At 43.7% G+C, this 20,338-nt stretch overlaps 1 protein-coding gene across 3 annotated transcripts in view; it reads right to left on the bottom strand.

The window, feature by feature from the left end:
* The window catches only part of MTMR7 (myotubularin related protein 7), a 69,122-nt gene that overhangs the window by 12,644 nt on the left and 36,140 nt on the right, over positions 1-20,338 (bottom strand). For 2 of the 3 annotated variants that reach the window (XM_039539212.1, XM_039539213.1), the window contains exons 6-10: positions 19,907-20,041; positions 16,248-16,380; positions 5,552-5,661; positions 1,554-1,679; positions 867-916 (exon numbers count right to left, since the gene is read on the bottom strand). In XM_039539212.1, coding sequence (XP_039395146.1) covers positions 867-916; positions 1,554-1,679; positions 5,552-5,661; positions 16,248-16,380; positions 19,907-20,041 — 554 coding nt within the window. The remainder of the gene's footprint in view (positions 1-866; positions 917-1,553; positions 1,680-5,551; positions 5,662-16,247; positions 16,381-19,906; positions 20,042-20,338) is intronic. The other variant, XM_039539214.1, reaches the window with a different exon arrangement.

The raw sequence follows: 20,338 nt of genomic DNA, 5'->3' as shown, positions 1-20,338 counted from the left end.
GAACTCATTGCCAGGGGAATATTGTGAAGGCCAAAACTATAACAGGATTCAAAAAATAATTAGATAAGTTCATGGAGGATAGGTCCACCAATAGCTATTAGCCAAGATGGTCATTGATGCAACCCCATGCTCTGGGTATCTCTAGCATGTGACTGCCAGCAGCTGGAAGTGGACAACAGGAGATGGATCACTTGATGATTACCTGTTCTGTTCATTCCCTCTGAAGCACCTGGCACTGGCCACCATCGGAAGACAGGATACTGCGCTAGATGGACCATTGGTCTGACCCAGTGTGGCCGTTCTTATGATATTTGGAGGCACGCATAAAACAATTTGTAAAATCAGTACATTTTATATTCCCTTCACTTGAAATATGTTTTGTTTTAATTTGACAGAATAGTATAGACTGAGTAGGTCTCAGATCACAGACCCTTGATGTCAACTGCACTTAAGCACATGCCTAAAGTTAAGTGCTGTCCTGAGTAGGGATGCTTTCCTGATCTAGGCCTTAATTCTGCATGAGTGAAATCCTGTCTCCTATTGAAGTCAATGGCAGAACTCCTATTGACTACAATAGAAATTTCTCTCCAAAATGAATGCTTCAATGGTAAAAGTAAGCACAAGACAAGCATCCAATATACTCAATAGTAAACAATGGGGAAAGAATGGTAAGTAAATAACATTTCAATTTTATTTTCCAATAGTCTATAATAATGAAAAAAAGTTATGAGGAATAACTTGAGGGCATCATGTTAGTTTACTTTCTCACTTCCATTTGAAAATCAAATTAAAATGGCATCAGCAGACAGCTGACCTTCCCTTATGAAAAAAGTGTATATTGAAAACAAACCTGAGAGTACCCTTACCTGTGATTAAATTTGTGCCCAAAGGAAACCCAATCTTTTTCAATTAATACCTAAAATGAGAAAAGTGCACTTAAGTGTCATGTAATGGAATCAAGATTAATTTTTAGAGGAAGCAAAAGATGATGGAAATGAGCACTGCTGTATTTCAACAAAGCTTGATTCCAAAGGACCGCCTATAATTTTTTATTAAACTCTACAAGCCTTGCAAACCTATCTTTGCAGGAATGACCATAAGGTTGGTAAACATTCGTGCATACTCTGCCAGAGCCAATTTGGACATCAGCCCCCTTGTTGAAAAGGAACAGATTTCAAACATGGTTTCCCCAACCCGAACCCCCTGATTTGCACCCAATTTTGATAGGCAAAACTTCAGTGCTCATCTTTGAAAATTTTAATCCTAAATATAAATTGATGCCCCCAAAACAACGTCTTGGACAACAAGACAGTTTCTTTGTCATGATTCAAAAAACAAAGACGGACTGCACTTGACGGAACCAAATGTTTGGTGTTAATTTGGATAATTTGGCACTGATAATTTGAACCACTTTGGTTTTTTTAAAAAACTTTCTACTTAAGAAAAAAAGACATTTTTAAGGAAAAGGTTATTTTCTCTACACACACACAAAGTGTTAATACTTTGCACATGTCATAGAACATTTACGTCCTCTGTAAAATAGGCTTGCTTACCATAAATCCCTTTATAGTTCGGTAAAATGGATCTAATAGAAGGCTTGCTACAGAGCAAACCTGAGCTGTTCTGTCCCAGCCATCTGAGCAATGAACAAGAACACTCATGCCTTCCTCTGCCACAGCCTAAAAAGACAGAAAGATTCACAAAAGTAGTAAATAAGGTTATGGAAATGGGTAACAGTAGAGATGCACGCTAGTCCAGTGGTTTAGGGTGCTAGCCTAGCATGTAGGAGGCCTGGGTTCAGGTCTTTGCTCGGCTACATACCTCCTGTGACAGCCAAGGCCCAGGTCCAAAAAAGCTTTTTAGGTGCCTAACTCCTACTGATTTCAAATGAGCCTCTCTGTGCCTCAGTTTCCCTATCTATAAAATGGGGATAGCAACTCTTCCCTACCTGAGAGGTATATTGTGAGGGTAATTGCATTAAAGAATGTGAGGTGCTGAGATACCATGGTAACAGTGGAGATGTAAGTACCTAAGGTATCTAGACTGATAGCAGTAGTATCTCCATCTGAAAAATAGCTTCATCAGTTCAAGGACCTTACTGAACACAAGAGTATCAGACCACAAAGCACATAGATGAAGCCTACGTTTATGATACATGTCCATATTCGATATGCAAGATCTGAAGTCTATAATTCTGTAATCTTAATTTACATTATCAGGAAGAGAGCTATTTCATGCATAGTATAAGTGATGTGTGCAAGGAAGGGGTTATGTTTAGTAAACCTGGGAGATCCTTTTGGGGAAGTTAGAACTCAATGTGGATTAAAAGGATTTATTTTAAATAAGGCTTTTGCCCTTTTTTGTTTCTTTATGATTTCTAAAGAAAGCTGTACTTAAATCTCAACGGAGAAAAATAAAATGAGTTAAGAAAGAAAGTACCTAGAAAAATAAACTCTTGAAAACTTTAAATCAAAGTGGAACAATGACTAATAATGAATCATCAATGTTTATTTTAGGAGGGAGATAATTCCACCAGAATGGAATCCTGTGGGCAAAATGCCAATATTTAACAATTGGCAAGGATAAAAATATGGATACTAGAGGCTAGCCAGAAATAGAGCAAAAATTCCAAGTAGATTTTTACCCAGGAACCAAAATTATACAAGTAGATCTGCATTCCAAAACAAAGAGAAACAGGAAGATGGTTGGCACATATGCAACAAAAATAAAGATGATTTGCAGACATTACTTAAACTCGCCACTAGGGGAAAGATGGCAAATGCTGAGATCAATGAGTGAAATCCTGGCAGCAGTGGAGTCAATGGCAAAATGCCAATTGACTCCAGTGGGGCCAAGACTTCACCTAATGAATTCTGCTATAGATAGACAGTTACAGCTGCATATGGGAAAGGCAGAAGCAAGGCAAGAAAGAACTCTGATAGTTACTGAGTATCATCAAAAACATGAGAGTGGGCACGTCATTTTAAAAATAATAGTCACGTAAACACATACTAATTACCACTGTAAGAGAAAAAATGAGAGAGCTGGAGTGTCTGACATTGGGAAGACCTACAAGTAGTTGACATTTCAGAAGCATGAGGCGTATGTGATTATCAAAGGGATAGCATAATTTCTATTCACTATTAAAACGACAGGCAGGGGAATAGCACTAAACATAAGATACTATGGACTAACAAAATAAAATTTCTGAGTAGAATACCATGAAGTAGAACTGCACTAGCCAGAAACACCAGGTCTTTACAATAAAATACACTAGTTGGGAGAGTAATAACAGCCTCAAAAGTAGAACAGTGATAGTAAATGCAAAATACTGGGATAAACAATTTCTCAGTACTATAAATAACTGCTTCTTGGGACAAATAGGTAAGTATGCAGAGAAGAGGCTTCTCTTGAATTAGACATTGGTAACAGAGAGACAAGGCGGGTGAGGTAATATTTTTTATTGGACCACCTTCTATTGGCAAGAGAGATAAGCTTTCACACTTACACAGAGATTTTCTTCAGGACTGGGAAACTTAGAGAGTGACAGATAAATACAAAATGGAACAGATTGTTTAGTTAATACTGTTTAGTTAAAACGAGGAATCCTTGTGGCACCTTAGAGATTAACACATTTATTTGGGCATAAGCTTTCATGGGCTACAGCCCACTTCATCAGTTGCATGGAGTGAAAAATACAGTAGGCAGGTATAAATATACAGCACATGAAAAGATGGTGGCTGGGTCACTACAAAAAGTAATTTTCCCTCTGTTGATACTCACACCTTCTTGTCAACTGTTGGAAATGGGCCACCCTGACTGAATTGGCCTCGTTAGCACTGACCCCCTACTTGGTAAAGCAACTCTCATCTTTTCATATGCGATATATTTATACCTACCTACTGTATTTTTCACTCCATGCATCTGATGAAGTGGGCTGAAGCCCACAAAAGCTTATGTCCAAATAAATTTGTTAATCTCTAAGGTGCCACAAGGACTCCTCGTTGTTTTTGCTGATACAGACTAACGCAGTTACCCCTTTGAAAACTGTTTAGTTAAGTAAGTTAATACTGGGAGCATAAATTCATAACTTTGCTAGATACTAAAAATCATGGACGGAATAGAGAAACTGGATTTATGGCTTATTACAACAGGCTATAACCCACTAACAATACTACCCTGCCCCCGAGCTGCTTTCCCCACTCTCACAAGCTTTCTGCCTGTGACTGGAGGAGTGTTAACAGGCCACTTATCTTGAATGGTCCCTTGAAATGTGTTAACTGCTTATTCTAAACCATCTGTTCCACCTTGTATTTAGCTGTGACACTCTGGCCAGGTCTACACTACACACTTCCTTCAGTATAACTATGTCGCTCAGGGGTGTGAAAAATCCACACCCCTGAGTGACGTAGTTATACCGACCTTAACCCCCGTGTAGACAGCTCTCCTGCCGACGTAACTACCGCCTCTCGCAGAGGTGTAGGTATTAAGCCAACAGGAGAGCTCTCTCCTGTCAGCTTAGAGCAGGGGTCGGCAACCTTTGGCACATGGCCCACCAGGGTAAGCCCCCTGGCGGGCTGGGCCGGTTTGTTTACCTGCCGCGTCTGCAGGTTCGGCTGATCTCAGCTCCCACTGGCCGCCATTTGCTATTCCAGGCCAATGGGGGCTGTGGGAAACGGTGCGGGCCAAGGAATGTGCTGGCAGCCGCTTCCCACAGCCCCCATTGGCCTGGAGCGGTGAACCGCAGCCAGTGGGAGCCGCGATCGGCCGAACCTGTGGATGTGGCAGGTAAAGAAACTGGCCCAGCCTGCCAGGGGGCTTACCCTGGTGGGCCATGTGCCAAAGGTTGCCAACCCCTGGCTTAGAGCATCTTCACTAGAAGTGCTATGCAGCTGCCCCAATGAAAGTTTGTACTGTAGACCTGCACTCTGAGTAAGTTTCCCAGACCTGAAGAAGAGCTCTGTGTAAGCTTGAAAGCTTGTCTCTCTCTCTCACCAACAGACGTCGGTCCAATAAAAGATATTACCTTACCTGCCTTGTCTCTCTAATATCCTGGGACCTACATGGTCACAACACTTCATACCTTGCCTTGGTAACGCACAGGAGTTGGTTCAGGCAATAAAGTGGGACCAGAGTATAATTAAGATTGACATGTGTGCACAGGGACAATCATACCTAGAGGTAGTGCTGCAACACTTAACCTTCAACAAGGGGAACTTAAGGAGAAACAGGTTTAGTAACTGTCTGCAGGGAAAAGTTAAGAAATTAAGATATACAGCATTGGTTAGTGGAGGCTGCACTGCAATTCAGGTAATTAGTGCATAAGAATAGAGGGGAATAAAACACTAATTCGCAAGCAAAGTGTCCAAATGACAACTTTTGCCGCACTAAAAATTGTCTCTTCTCCCCTCACAGAAACATTACACATTTAGGGCCAGATTATTTTCTAGTGTAACTTCATCTAAGTCAATGGAGTTTCACCAGCAGTGACTCTGGCCCTCAGTTTTCTGCATCACGTCAATCAGTTTTGATTTAGTTTTACATAATTTACCTTTGCAATGAAGATGCCCGCATCCATGATGGCTTTGATGTGTTTTAGCCAGCCAGAATTCTCCAGGCCCCAGAGGAAGTCACTCATAGAAGGGGACTTCAGCTCACAAACTGCAAAGTCAGTCACATTTTTAATGCACAACGTAACATTTTAACTCGTAGGTTCCGACTTACTGTTCAACCTAAGTATTGATACGTTTGCCGATTCTCTGCATAGAACAGACATATTCTGAAATGGAAAGATTACTTTTAAGTATATCTAAGGTTCTATACAGCATGTATGAAAGCATAAGTTAAAGGGACAGTGCTGGGTGAAATTTGGCCCAATGTGTAAAAAAAAAGTTGTTTTTAAAAAAAGTAGGTTTTATAAAACTTTAAAGAGAAATGCTTCTTTTAAAAGATTCCCGAGCAGTGCTTTGGAATTTATGTAAATATTTCTTCTGTGGTGTAGGTTTTCCATAAGCACAACCATTTTAGCAGTAGTAATGAAATCCGTGACAGTGGGGAAGGATGATCCCATGATTAATTATCAGAAGTTGGAGTCGAGAGGATTGTGGTTTTCCCCCCAACTTTGCTACAGATTTCATGTGTGACCTTGGCCAAGTCCTGCAGGATAAAATTTTCAAAAGTGGCTATTAATTTGGGCACAAAGAAATTAAGCCAGCCATTAAAGCTGTTGGCCTTAACCTCACTGTGCCTCAATTTCCCCATCTGTAAGAAGGGTTCTGAGGATTAACTCAATAATACTGTGAAAACAATTTGAGCTCCTCAGATAGAAGGTCCTAAAGAAGTTAAATAATATTGAAAATAAATGTATCAGGAAATCTTACTCTTATGCTCTAATCAGCTGTTAGGCCGGTAAATGGCCATATTATTCATATATGTGCCGAGCTAAGCATCCAGGGTTGACATTCAGAAGCCCTGTATACAGCAAACATATTTCATGTGTATCTGGATACCCTGCAAATGGACAGGGTGAATAAAATCCATTCTCTTGGCAGCCTGCAGGCTCCAAGGCACCTCCTGTGATACAGCAGGGGCCCCTGTTCAGCCACTATTGCTAGAGACATTGCCCACTGCACCAACCCATTGAGAACAATTCTTCCTCTCAAAGAATCGATACTGGTTGTTAGAAGGCCACATATTATTAAAAAGTTATTTTCTTGGTATACGTTAGTGGAAGTGCAGACAAGTGTTCTCCTGGAACTGGCTTAGGAGTTCTGGACAAGCCAAGTGGAAAAGGTCTGAGAGGGAATCCCAACAGCCACCATCTCAGCAAGAGTCTAACTTGAAATTACAACACCATTTAGCTGGACTATCCTGGGTGAAGATTTCTCTTGTAGTTTTGTTTTTTATTTGTACTGCTGTAGCACGTAGGAGCCCCAGCTGTGGACCAGGACCCCATGGTGCCCAGCACTGGACAAACACAAAATAAACAGATGGCCCCTGCCTCAAAGAGCTTACAATCTCTATTAATTATTTCCCTTTAATTTTGAAACAACACACACAATTCATAGAACATTCAAAGCAGAGAGCAAATACTGGGGGGAGGGAAGAGTTACTCAGCTCATCTTTCCAACGTTGGTGGCTTTAACAGGATCCCAAATGTGAATGCTAAATCAATACGTAGATATACACAATGAGAACTTATGTACCCAACATGAGATTCAGATGTCCTGTTAAACCATCTGTGAGTGAAAACTGGCCATGCTATATTACATGAAAATTCATCCCTTGAAATTGTATATGCTGCACATAAATTACTATAACATTAACATATTTTCATCTCTATACAATGTCTGAATTTTTTTTGAGTCTGTATGATATAGTTTCATCCCACTGTTGTTAAATGTCTGTCTTCATTCTCCCTCTTTCTCTTTTTAACTATTCCAAAATTAGTAACACTGGCAAAAAAAAATAAAATAAAATAAAAAAGCACCTTGCTCTCATCTGAAATCTGGCTTGTGGTCTCAATCCAGTAGAAACCATTCTTTAAAAAGGCAATAAAATTATGTGTCAGACATTATAAAGTTTCATGTGCCATATCCATCACAGACATAAGACCATGCAACACTGGTGATTTGGGTACAGCTGCGCCAGTTTTTCATATCAGTAAATTTGATCCTAAGAAAGAAATTTCCATTTTCTTCAGTGTAGCCAGGATTTCACTCTATAAGCGAAATTCATAATTAGTCCACCCCAGCTCTCAATTTCTGATTTTTAACCCTTTTTCATTCTAAGGCACAGTAACCTAATGTGTATTATATAAAGCATTTCAATCTTTGAACACAGAGGTTCTCACAGAAGTTTATTTTACAAGTCATTTTTGAAACGCTTAAAAAAAAACAAAACAACCCTGAGTAACAGTATTGAAAGAAAACAGTCTTTCAAATGATTAATGCTCCTGTGCAGATGGAAGCATAAGCAATTAGTAGTTGAATTTTAATTGAAGCTGCTGGCTCTATTTGCAAAAGCCCAGGGTAAAGCTGAAATACTACTTTGCTCATTTCTGCTACCAAATCAGAATCAATATTTACTTACCATTTTACTGAGCAAAGGCCAATTTGTCCTAAATCAGAGACATATGCCACATAGTTTAAGTGATGCTGGCTACTGATCTGTGATGCTGACTACTGATCTGTAGTTTAACAGTAAATTCAACTAATGCTGAATTCAGTTACTAGGCAAAACATACATGAAGCCACAAAAATATCTGTGTATCAAAAGAAAAGAAATGAAAATGTTTGAATTATAAAAGGCTCTGCAGCTATTTCACATGGAGGAGGGTATGGGGCAGAGATAACTTTACGCACAGGAAAATCAAGGAGCCACTTGGGGCAGTACATTGTATGGAAGCTCAGCATCTCATAGGCTGCCCTTATTTTTCTCCCCAGTAACTGGACTGGAGTGGGAGAAGGAACAGCATACTGTCAGATCTATAGTGCCCACCAGCAATAGCACTATAGATCTGACAGTATGGGAGGCAACTGCTGGATTAATTTTCCCATTTCCGGCAGCTTGAGGCCCCACAAATCCTAAAGTTGGCTTTTGCTCAGTTGGGGGAAGGGTTAAAGCAGTGGTCACCAACCGGTCGATCATGATCAACTGGTGGTGCAGCAGGGCTGTTACTAAGGCAGGCTCCCTGCCTGTCCCCAGCCCCACACCGCTCCCGGAAGCAGCCAGTGCAGCCCTGGGGGTAGGGGTTTCCCTCTGCGCGTGGCTCCTGCCTGCAAGCACCGCCCCTGTAGCTCCCATTAGCCAGGAACAGGGAGCTGTGGCCAATGGGAGCTGTGAGGGCAGTGCTTGCAGAGAGGGGTAATGCACGGAGCCCCTTCCCCCCCACCTCCTTCCAGTGGCCACAGGGGCACATTGGACCCTTCTGGGAGCAGCGTGGGGCAGGGGTAGGCAGGGAGCCTGCATTAGCAGCAGCCACGCTGCACCACCAATTGGGAGCCGCCGGAGGTAAGTGCCTGGCAGGAGGCCGCACCCCAAGCCCCAGCCCAGAGCCACCATACCCCCTTCTGTACCCCGAGCCCCTCCTGCACCCCAAGCCCCAGCCCTGATCTCCCTCCCACAACCAGCACCTCTCACCCCCTCCTGTACCCAGGGGCAGCTCTAGGAATTTGGCCACCCCAAGCAGGGCGGCACGCCGCAGGGGGCACGCTGTTGGTTGAGGTCCCGCAGCTCCGGGGGACCTCTTGCAGACGTGCCTGCGGAGGGTGCGCTGGTCCCGCGGCTCCAGTGGAGCATCCGCAGGCATGACTGCGGAAGGTCCGCTGGAGCCGCCTGCTGCCCTCCCGGCAAAATGCCGCCCCAAGCGTGCGTTTGGCGCGCTGGGGTCTGGAGCCGGCCCTGCCTGTACCCCAACTCCCTGCCCCAGACTCAGCCAAGAGCCCCTCCCACACTGCGAACCCCTCAGCCCCAGCCCAGAGCCTGCACCCCCTCCCGAACCCCAACCCCCAACCCCAGCCCAGTGAAAGTGAGTGAGGTGGGGGAGAGCAAGCGACGGGGGGGGGGGAATGGAGTGAGCGGGGTGGGGCTTTGGGGACCTCAGGGAAGGGGCAGGGTAGATTCTGGGTTGCCCTTAAATTCAAAAAGTGATCTTGGGCATAAAAAGGTTGGAGACCACTGGGTTAAAGTCTGGGCCAAACCCTGCAGTCCTTACCCAAGCAAAACTCCCAATGAAGTCCAAAGACCATAGGTTTTGTTCCTATCTAAGCAACGGATGCTCCTAATATTAATAGAAGAGAAGTCCTTAGTCACTATTTTTGTTGTTCAAATACAGACAAAGAGCACGTGCATCATCTAAATGTAAAAATCATAACAGATCAAATTCTGGTGGCCACCTGGAAACAGGAGCTAAACTCACCCAATGAGGAATACAAATATGCTACCAAATCAATATTAATGGGCCCCTGAATCTTAGCTGTAGGGTGACTAGATAGCAAGTGTGAAAAATCGGGATGGGGGTTTGGGGTAATAGGCGCCTATGAAAGAAAAAGCCCTGAATATCGGGACTGTCCCTATAAAATCAGGATATCTGGTTACCCTACTTGGCTGAGACCAGCCCTACACACAGCTCCCTTGTGCATACTTTTCTGCTTAGCACAGGAATGATTTGGCACAGGGTTGCGCATAAGGGCTATTACCTGGTCACAGTGACCACAAACGTGTACACACTCGAGGGTGCAGACCACACTGCCTGACCCTTTGGCCATGCCAGAAATATGAGGAGCAATCTCCCTGCAGCTTTTCAGAGGAGGCAGGATACAGTCAGCCAACTTCTGCCCAGCACTCCCAATGTCAGCTGTGGATCTTCTGAGGTGCGCATGTGGAGCACTGGCCAGAATTTGTCCCTTTGTTAACATAATTCAGTAGATTAAATATTACTTTTGTATTCATTTGGACAACAATTCAGTGGAATTTTATTGTCCTTAAACTTACGGCTAAATCCTGTTGGGGGAGGGTAAAGCAAAATAGAGCTAAACTGAGGAAGGGTAATTAGGGTGTAGGATGGTGCAAACAGACATGCTCCTCCACAGAATGAAGAAGAATAGTGGTTGTAATCATTGTTCCAGAGTTTCAGGTATTTCTCTCTACTGCACATATATCACCCTTATGTTCCAGCACAGAGAGCCACTGCAGTACTCAGCCCCTTTGCAAGCGGGCTCCCCCATGCAATGGATGTGCAGTTCATCCAGTTTGAGTTCTCCCATGGGTGAACAGAGGGGTAGGATTTTCCCTTAGCCATTAAATGTGTAACTTAGTATTACAGTTAAATTCTCTCACACTAATTAGCAAAGAATGAGCTAGTTGGAAAATGGAATTCCATCCCATGGAAAATTCTGACATTTTGAAATTTGTTTTCATTCTGAATCTGGACAAAAAGACAAAATTTCAAAACTTCTCCTGGAATGGAAATTCTGAAAAATTTTGATTCACAATCAAGTTGTTTTGATAATATCAAATGGTTTCATTTTGAGGAGTAAATCTTAATATAATTATATATAATATTAAATACATGCATCAATATACAATAAAGTCAAAATGAAATTACATCAATTGATAAAGCCATAAAAATATTTTTACTTTATCAAAACAAAATTGAAATGAACTGTTTTGACATTTTCCCATAGAAAATTTCTTCTTCACAATTGACATGTGCCTGTGAAACATTTCAGTCTCAAAGAAACTGGATTTTCCAATGGAAAACTGTTCTGTCAAAAAGAATTCAGCCAGCTCTATCAGGGAATTATCTGAGATCCATCATAGAAAAGCCATCTGCAACCTTCACTATCCTAGACTCAAGAACCAATTCTCCTCTTGCTCCATCTTAACTCCATTGATGTCAATGGAATTACAATACAGTAACTGCTCGCTTAATGTTGTAATTATGCTCCTGAAATATGCTACTTTAAGCAAAACGATGTTAAGCAAATCCAATTTCCCCATAAGAATTAATGTAAAAGGGGGGGTAGTGTTCCAGGGGGAAAATTTTCACCAGACAAAAGACATTATATACATATACAGTATAAGTTTTAAATAATTTTAAACAAACAATTTAATACTGTACTCAGCATTGATGATTGTGAAGCTTGCTTGAAACGGGCGTAGAGGGGTTGGGGCATAGGGGCTCGCCCCATTCTGCCCGCCCGGCGCTCCTGCCAGGGAGCGGGATTAGCGGCTTGCCCGCTCCCTGGCGGGAATGCAGGGTGGGCGGAGTGGGGCGAGCCAAACAACCTTGTAACGGAACATGTATGTTCTCTAATAGATCAGCAAACTAATAACAAAACAATGTTAACTGGGACAACTTTAAGTGAGGAGTTACTGTACCCCTATTTTATGCCAGTGGGAGATCAGGAACAGGTGCTCTGTGTCTCCGTATCTTCTTCTCCACACTGCCCACTTAAAACCAGCAGCAGCACATGGTAAACTGAAATCACTTTTGATCAGCATCCATAGCTTACTCTTTTAAAAGATGTCTATGTTCCCTGAAATGTTCCACAATGTCTCACATTCAGCAGACATTGTGTGAGTTAATATTTAAATATTTGATTGAAAGTAAGAAAAACAAGGGATGTGCTGGCCGCAGCTTCCCGCCGCCCCCATAGGCCTGGAGCGGCGACCCACGGCCAGTGCGAGTAGGGTGACCAGACAGCGAATGTGAAAAATCGGGACAGGGGGTGGGGGGGTAATAGGAGCCTATATAAGAAAAAGACCCAAAAATCAGGATGGTCCCTATAAAATCGGGACATCTGGTCACCCTAAGTGGGAGCTGTGATTGGCCGAACCTGATGCGGCAGGCAAACAAACTGGCCTGGCCCACCAGGGTGCTTACCCTGGCGAGCCACATGCCAGAGGTTACCGACCCCTGATTTACATCGTAGAATGGACTGGGTTAAGCTAAATACACATCGATACAAAGGTTTAAAACTAGTATTAAATGTATATTAATATTATCTGTCTCCTTTTGAATCAGAGTTACTTTTTGTGAACAGTTTAGGCAAGACCTTTTGAAAAAGGCCAACAAGAGAAGCAGATGATGGCAGCTACTGTAACTGGGAGAAGAGAAAGGCTCCAGAATACACATTTGTATATTATAAAACATCTTCAACTGTTTTAAAATTTATTTTCTGACTCTTAAAACATACTTAACCTGTCCTCCTGTCCTCCTGAGCTGAAAGCCATGAGGCTCAGTAAAAGATTCAATATGATGGTGATGTGCTTAACTATTTTGGTACCTGTGATCATGGCCTGGGCCTCTCAAACTTCTAATTTTTATCAATCCTTCCAGGTTTATAGATGGGAGATTGTAAGGAAAAGAGACGGCTTCAACCTGCCGTCTTCTTTAAAACAGATGCTGGGATGTTTAGCTCCCACACTGTGTGAGATGTTAAGACCATAGATACATAATAAATAAATGATGTTGCTTGATAGGGGTTTTGGGCATGGTCCCATCTGATGAACTTTTGCATCGTTTTAGAGCCAAAGCACATTAGTATCCCACGCAGCTTGGTGTTTTTTTACTACATTATCTTTGATGGACTTGTGCTGAACAAATACAAGGACAGGTTTATTCACTTGGCATTACTTCTAGCCAAACAATACATTACCATTAACTGGAAATCCTCTGTGCCCTCACCCTAAGACTCTTAGATCAAGGAACTTAATAATAATACCCCATAGCGAGGCTGATGTATTGTATGAAAATAAGTTGCCTTGCAGATACTGAATTAACCAGCAACCCCACCTAGGGCCAAGTTTACATGGGTGCATAATTGGGAAGACGTGTGCCAGGAGACTCCCCGCCGAATCAGACAGCATGTGGTGGTTGGGAGGAGATGGGGGGTGTCATGCCCCACCACCACTCTGAGACTGGTATGCAGCAGGGGTCTATGCTGCACCATACAAAAGGAGAGCAATTGTGACTGCACTCCACATTACAAGTGGACAGCCCAGGGAGTATCTTACCTTTGCATCTGGCCAGGAGGCTGTGACTTTCTTTCAGATGCAGATCTCACTACCATGATTCATGCTTTTGTCACCTCAAGACGATATTAAGGCAATGCACTCTACTTTAGAGGTTTTAGCTAACTCATTAGCTGAAGATTCAGGTGTGGTCTGTAATTCACCCAACACATATGCTACTGCAATAGTTAATTCTAGAGTTTAATATCTTAGGCCCTGTCTACACTGGCAAGTTTCTGCACAGTAAAGCAGCTTTCTGCGCTGTAATTCTCGAGGCATACACATTGCCAAGTCACTTAGTGCGCAGAAACTGTGCGGTTGCAGCGATGTAAAAAAACTACCCCGAGGAGAGGCATACAGCTTTCTGCACCGGGGCTACAGCGCTGTGCCAGTGTAGACACCCTAGTGAATTACCATGCTGTGACTGACCTCCGGGAGGTGTCCCACAATGCCTGTTCTCGCCTCTCTGGTCATCGGTTTGAACTCTACTGCCCTCCCCTCAGGTGACCAACCGTCATCCCCACCCTGTAAATTCCTTTGGAATTTTGAAAGTCCCCTTCCTGTTTGCTCGGTGATGCATGCAGTGGTCTCAGTGCATCTTTCCAGGTGGCCATGCCTGCTCCATGCACTAGGCAATCCCCCACTTGGAGCAATGCCGACTGCTGGACCTCATCAGCATTTGGGGAGAGGAGGCTGTCCATTCCCAGCTGCGCTCCAGCCGTAGGAGTTATGATACCTACGGACAGATTTCACGATGCATGACTGAAAGGGGATATGACTAGGACACATTGCAGTGCAGGGTCAAAGTGAAGGAGCTGCGGAACACCTATCACAAAGCATGGGAGGCAAATCGCCACTCCGGTGCTGCGCCCACGAGCTGCCGGTTCTACAAAGAGCTGGACGCGATATTCGGCGGCGAACCCACCTCCACTGCGGATACTTCAGTAGTTCGCATGCCAGTAGAAAGTGGACCAAGCCAGGAGGAGGAAATCTTGGATGAGTATGTGGAGGGGAAGGGGGACACAGAGGATGACTCGGAGGCCAAAGATGCATGCAGCCAGAGCTTTTCTCTACCCTGGAGGAGGCTGGCCAGTCACAGCTGTCAGATCTTGGCAAAGCGCAAACAGGAGAGGAGACCCCTGGTAAGTAGATTTAATTTTGGGAACTGCTGAAGCAAGTTGTTGGGGGAAGGAGGGTTGCAGAAAGCAGGCTTGTCTCCCACCACATGCATCTTTGGCCTCCGAGTCATCCTGTGTGTCCCCCTTCCCCTCCACATCCTTGTCCAAGATTTCCTCCTCCTGGCTTGGTCCACTTTCTACTGGCACGCGAACCACTGAAGTAGCCGCAGTGGAGGTGGGTTCGCCGCCGAATATCGCATCCAGCTCTTTGTAGAACCGGCAGCTCGTGGGCGCAGCACAGGAGTGGCGATTTGCCTCCCATGCTTTGTGATAGGTGTTCTGCAGCTCCTTCACTTTGACCCTGCACTGCAATACACAAACCGTTGAAAGATGGTGCCAAATGCAGACAGAAGCACAGGGATTGCTGCGATACGAAGCAATGCATTACAGGGCACTGGGAAAGGACCCAGGGTGCCCCGCGACCCCCTCCACCTTCCCACAACTCTTAGCAGCAGAAGAGAAAGACGTGCTCTGTGGGATAGCTGCCTAGAGTGCACTGCTCCGAATACCGCTGCAAGTGCCGCAAGTGTGAACACACTATTATGCGGGCAGCTGACAGTGTGAACACACAGCAGTGGCTTCCCTTCAGCACTCTCTGAGCAGTGCTGTAACTACCAGAGCTGTAACTTTGCCAGTGTAGACATGCCCGTACACATTTGGTTTATCTTTTCCAAAACACAAACCAAAATCAGACATAGTCAAGAAATTCAAATACACAGAACTAGATTTGAGGAACAGACTATTATGTATTAGTTAAGCACCAACGCTGGGGAAGGTATGGGATCTTTATATATTTGTATAACATCTAGCACAATGGGGCATTTTTATGACTGGGGCCTCTGGGCACTAATGTAATACAAATATTAAATAATAATACCAATAATGGGCTGGGTAATCCTTACTGGCATTGGTGATGATTTACATGAGAATTACTGTAGTTTCCATGAAATTATATGCGCGTGTGTGTGTGTGTGTGCGCGCACACGCGCAAGGGTTGCACCCGTGTGACTAAGGGTTGTACAATTAGGCCTCATATGACTTGCACTGTACAGAACATAAGAAGGGTTTATGTTAGAGTTTACGATATAAAAAGGTATGAACTCCCCATTTGCCAATGAAATTTTTAAAAAAATCAAAGTACTGTGCTTTACAAGCTCAAACCCGAACATAAATTGTCCACTAAAGCCACAGTGATTTTTTTTTTAAGAAATGCCTAAAAATTGTCCCTACCTGAGTTTCAATTCAAACTGTTTTTTTTTAAACAGACAACTTATAAACCACATAAGAAAAATAATATTGGTGAAATATCACTGAAAGAAAGACACTGTTGTAATCAAGAGAACATTTTTCTTTGGATGATGATATGTGGCACAAATGTTTTAGCAAACAGGGAGATATACACTGTACAATATCAATAGGCCTGATTCTCCTCTCTCACCTGTTTTACAAGTGAAATACAACTGACTTCAAAGAAAATAACTCTGGATTTACACCTGCTTGACAGAAGAATTAGGCCACCTCTCTGTATATTGATATCAAGAAAAGTTTTACCTTCTAGCATTTTTTGCAGACTGCTCCTCATAACATGGATGTTCTCAATACCAATGAACTGAAACTTGATGTTGGAGTAATTGTCTTCATTCTCATATCCTTTCCCTGCTGCTCTGTTTGCCATTGCATTGAGCTGCAAAAATAAAACAAAAAAGACTGTGTGAGAGCAGGAAACAGGTCATGCTCAAAAGACAACTTTCAGTCTATTGTAGTGAAGAAAAGGGGATTAATTAAACTGTTATTTAAAAATTCAAAGCTTGTAACTGAATATTCTCATTTTACTTGTGTACTCTAGTAGCTACACCTTTTTAGAAGGGTGCTCAACCTTTAAAGCAGCGGTGGGCAACCTGCAGCCCGCGGGCCACACACGGCCCATCAGGGTAATCTGCTGGCAGGCCGCGAAATAGTTTGTTTACACTGACCGTCTGCAGGCATGGCCGCCCGCAGCTCCCAGTGGCGGTGGTTTGCCGTTCCCGGTCAATGGGAGCTGCAGGAAACAGCGCAGGCCGCAGGGACGTGCTGGCCGCCACTTCCCGCGGCGCCCATTGTTCTTTGGCCTGACCTCTAGACATGCACCACAGGTGCCATGCTGGTTCTTAGCCTAAACTAATAGCTGAGGGAGGCTGGACAGGGTTCCCAGTCGGGTAGTGACAGGTTGGATCTGAAGTGGCTCTTCCCATTAGTCCCAACCCAGCCCTCCCACTGTAGCCAAAAACATTCCCTCCTCCTGGCTCGTCCTCTGGCATGAAACACCTAGGATTTAGCTAGGCCCTAAGGACTAAAAGAATGATCTGTACAAGTTGTAGTTCAGAGAGGCTGATCCTTGTTTCTGTATAAGCTCCAACTGTATACAGACTATTGGGATCTTGCTGAAACCCCATCATTCATTTGTGTTCGAGTGAGTGACTAAAATTTTCACACAAGCCTAGTTAGTGAAGGGATAAAAGTAATCTGATAATTCCATATTAAAAAGTATGTTGGTCTAGTTTCAGTTGCTGGGTTCAGTGTGTGGGTGTTGGTGGCCTGTGATATAAAGGAAGTGAGACTAGATGAGCTTTTGCTAAAGTGCCTGCCTTTGTTTTGATTCATATCATTATTGGCCTTTTGGGATTCTTTTGCTAAAGTGTCTGCCTTTCCTAAATTGAAGACCTCAGTCTCATTGCTTACAGTAAGACCAGATAGATATTTACTTTTACTTTGAAATCCATTCACTTTGAATTTGTTTATATATTTCTGAAAGCTTTGAATCTTTGTTCAATTTCCCACAGAAATTTCTCCAACTTTCCTTTTTTGGCTTTTTGATAATCATTTGTGACACCACCTTACATCTTTTATAATTCATTAACTTTTTACTATTCATTGAGTTTTTTGCTTGCTTGTGTGACCTATTTCCTTCCTTGATTGCTAATTTGCAGTCCTCATTCCACCAGAGTACCAGATTTCTAAGCTGGGAGCAGCTCTATGCACACACAATTCATTTTCTACATTCGGTAGTACCTTCTAAAATTTACAATAGTATGATATTTCATAAGAACATACAGCATACAGGAATGTGTCTCTAGTCAGATGGCCTGTAGGGTGGTGGCCCTGCCACTCAAAGGAAGTTAGATACCTAGGCCCTAGTCAGAGGGAGGCACCTATCTCACTTGGGATTCACAGCTGTGAACCCTCTCCCAAAGCTGGGTGCCTAAGCCAGCCCTTTCTTGTGAAAAATTATGGAGAGATAGTGGCGATGCCACTTCCTTATATCTAGTATCCCAGTGGTTAGAGCACTCATCCAAAATGTGGGACACCTGGATTCTAATCTCTGCTTCAGAACAGGGAGGGGTTTGAACCTAGATCACCCACATCCTGGATGAGTGCGCTAACCACTGGGTATTCTAGCGAGTGGGCTAAAGTGTGGGTTCCTCCTCTGCCTTTTATGCAGGTTAGATGTACTTTGAGCATGTCTACTGACTTGGGCCCCCACAGGTAACACAGGCAGGAGAATCCCTAGTTTATGAATCCCAACAGGGTTTATGAGTTAGGCTCAGAGCAACTTGGTAGTGTCAGGATTTAGGGACTCTGACCATGCCCATTGGCAGAAATTTAGGTACCTATAAGACTTCAGCAGTGGAAACTTAGGCACCTGCTGGGTTAGACAGCAGCTGAGCAAAGGTTTTGTGAATGCCAGTGGTGCAGGGGCACAACTAGATTTTCCTGAGGAGTGGGTTTTTCTAACAAGTTACCAACCATCATGTCCTAACCAAGTCACAATCTCTCCTTCTGGAGCAGGCCCGGGAGCAAAAGAGGAGGCGGCAGCATGAGAAGATGGAGCCCTCACCCCACTCCAGGCCTTCTCTCCTCCCCTCACATGAAAGAGACTGGGACTGCTCTGTCCCTCCAATCATTGTGCCCTAGAATGGCACCTAAATGTTGGACTTAGCAGCCTAAAGAGGCAGTTGGGTGTCCTGTGAATCTAACCCCAGATCTCTAATATAGAAACCTCTTTCAACTTGCAATTTATATATTAAAAAAAAAAAAAAGTAGGCAGAATATTTTCTACCAAGTGCACTAAACGCCCATCTGCTCATCTTTTAGTGTCAGTGAACAATGTAAAAGAAGTTTCATCTGGACAGTGTTCTTTTAGGACAGTCCTCAGCATGCCTTGCTATGAGGATATAAATAATCTGTTGAATTCAAATCTCTCTCTCCTTTTGAATTAGACATGAGTGTTCTCCCTAACACAAACAAAGTAGCCTCTCAGCAATAACTAACAACCTTGGAAAAATCATCCTAACCCCATTTCTCCCAACAGCTTCCAATCCCCATTTCCCTACCCTGGTTCCTAATGGTTTCTTTGCTCAACCAGTCCCAGCCTCCCGCTTCCCCTGGCTCCCAGTGCCAGCCTCCCCTCCCAGCCTTCCTACCTAGCCAGTCCTAGCCTCCCTACCCCACCCAGGTCCCAGTCTCCTTGCCCAGCCAGTACCAGTCTCTGCCTCCCAGGCTCCTTGTGCCAATATATACCCCCCGCCTTCCTCTGCAATGCCCTCGACTCAGCTTTTGTCCACTCTGAATCTGAATCAGATCTTTTCCTTCTCCACACTGCCAGGGTGTCACCATTGCAAGCCCAGGAGAGACAGGCTCCCTGCTCTCAGTACCAGTGCCTGGCCCCACCTTGGCCTGGGGCATCTGTGAGCGGCCATTACTGAGAAATGGCTTCTGAGCCCCTTAGCTCTGGGCTGGCACATGAGCAGTCACTCTGCTGGAATGGCATATGCTCAGTCCAGTCACAGGTAGGAGTTGTGAGGGGATGGAGGAGGCTCAGTCGCTCTGTGGGGATGGTACATGCAGAGTCTGGTCAGCACTAGGAGCTGTGAGGGGATAGAGGATGCTCAGTGCAGATAGAATCTTGGGGATTTGAGCTGTTAAGCTCTAGCAAGTCTCTACAGAGCGTGTGAACTGTGATTTTCCAAAGGTTTATAACCTGGAGTTCAGACTCAAAAGGTAAGTCCAGAGTAACTTTACAGAGTGGAATTACTGTGGATTTACCTGGAAGCAACTGAGAGACTAGAATCTAGCCCCTAGTGGCCACCATAATTTGGACTTCTGTATTTTCTCTGACTTTGCAATACATACCTGGTGTTGTTAAATATGTGCCAGAATTGTAACATACTTACTTTAGGCCGAGTGTCAACAACATATATGAAATTGCTTCCTGGATTTGCCTTTCTGATGGCCTGCAGCATCTGTTCATCCTCAAGGCACCGAGCACTGAAACCAGACAAGGGCTGGCTGCTCCTGCAGATTGAGGCCTGCATTAAAACAAATAACATCCCCTCATGTGTTTAATGTGCATTAATAATTTACTACATAAAGTTATTTACAAAACAGATCACTAGGAAATGAACAAAATAGCTCCATTACATGTACAATTAACAGGAAGAGTAGAGCAATATTATTCATTAAATGTAGCTGAATATTAATAATTTAATGTTGTTCTGTCTGTCAGCACCCCTGTATTCACACCCTACATATTACTGCAATGATTTTTGTACAAAATATGCCTTGTGAAATACCATTTGAAAACTAACAACATTCTGGTCAATAGT

Source organism: Mauremys reevesii, linkage group 5 (assembly GCF_016161935.1).
Source record: "Mauremys reevesii isolate NIE-2019 linkage group 5, ASM1616193v1, whole genome shotgun sequence".
NCBI classification, from domain to species: domain Eukaryota; kingdom Metazoa; phylum Chordata; order Testudines; family Geoemydidae; genus Mauremys; species Mauremys reevesii.
The sequence above is the reverse complement of the archived record's forward strand: the minus strand, read 5'-3'. Positions and strand labels throughout refer to the sequence as shown.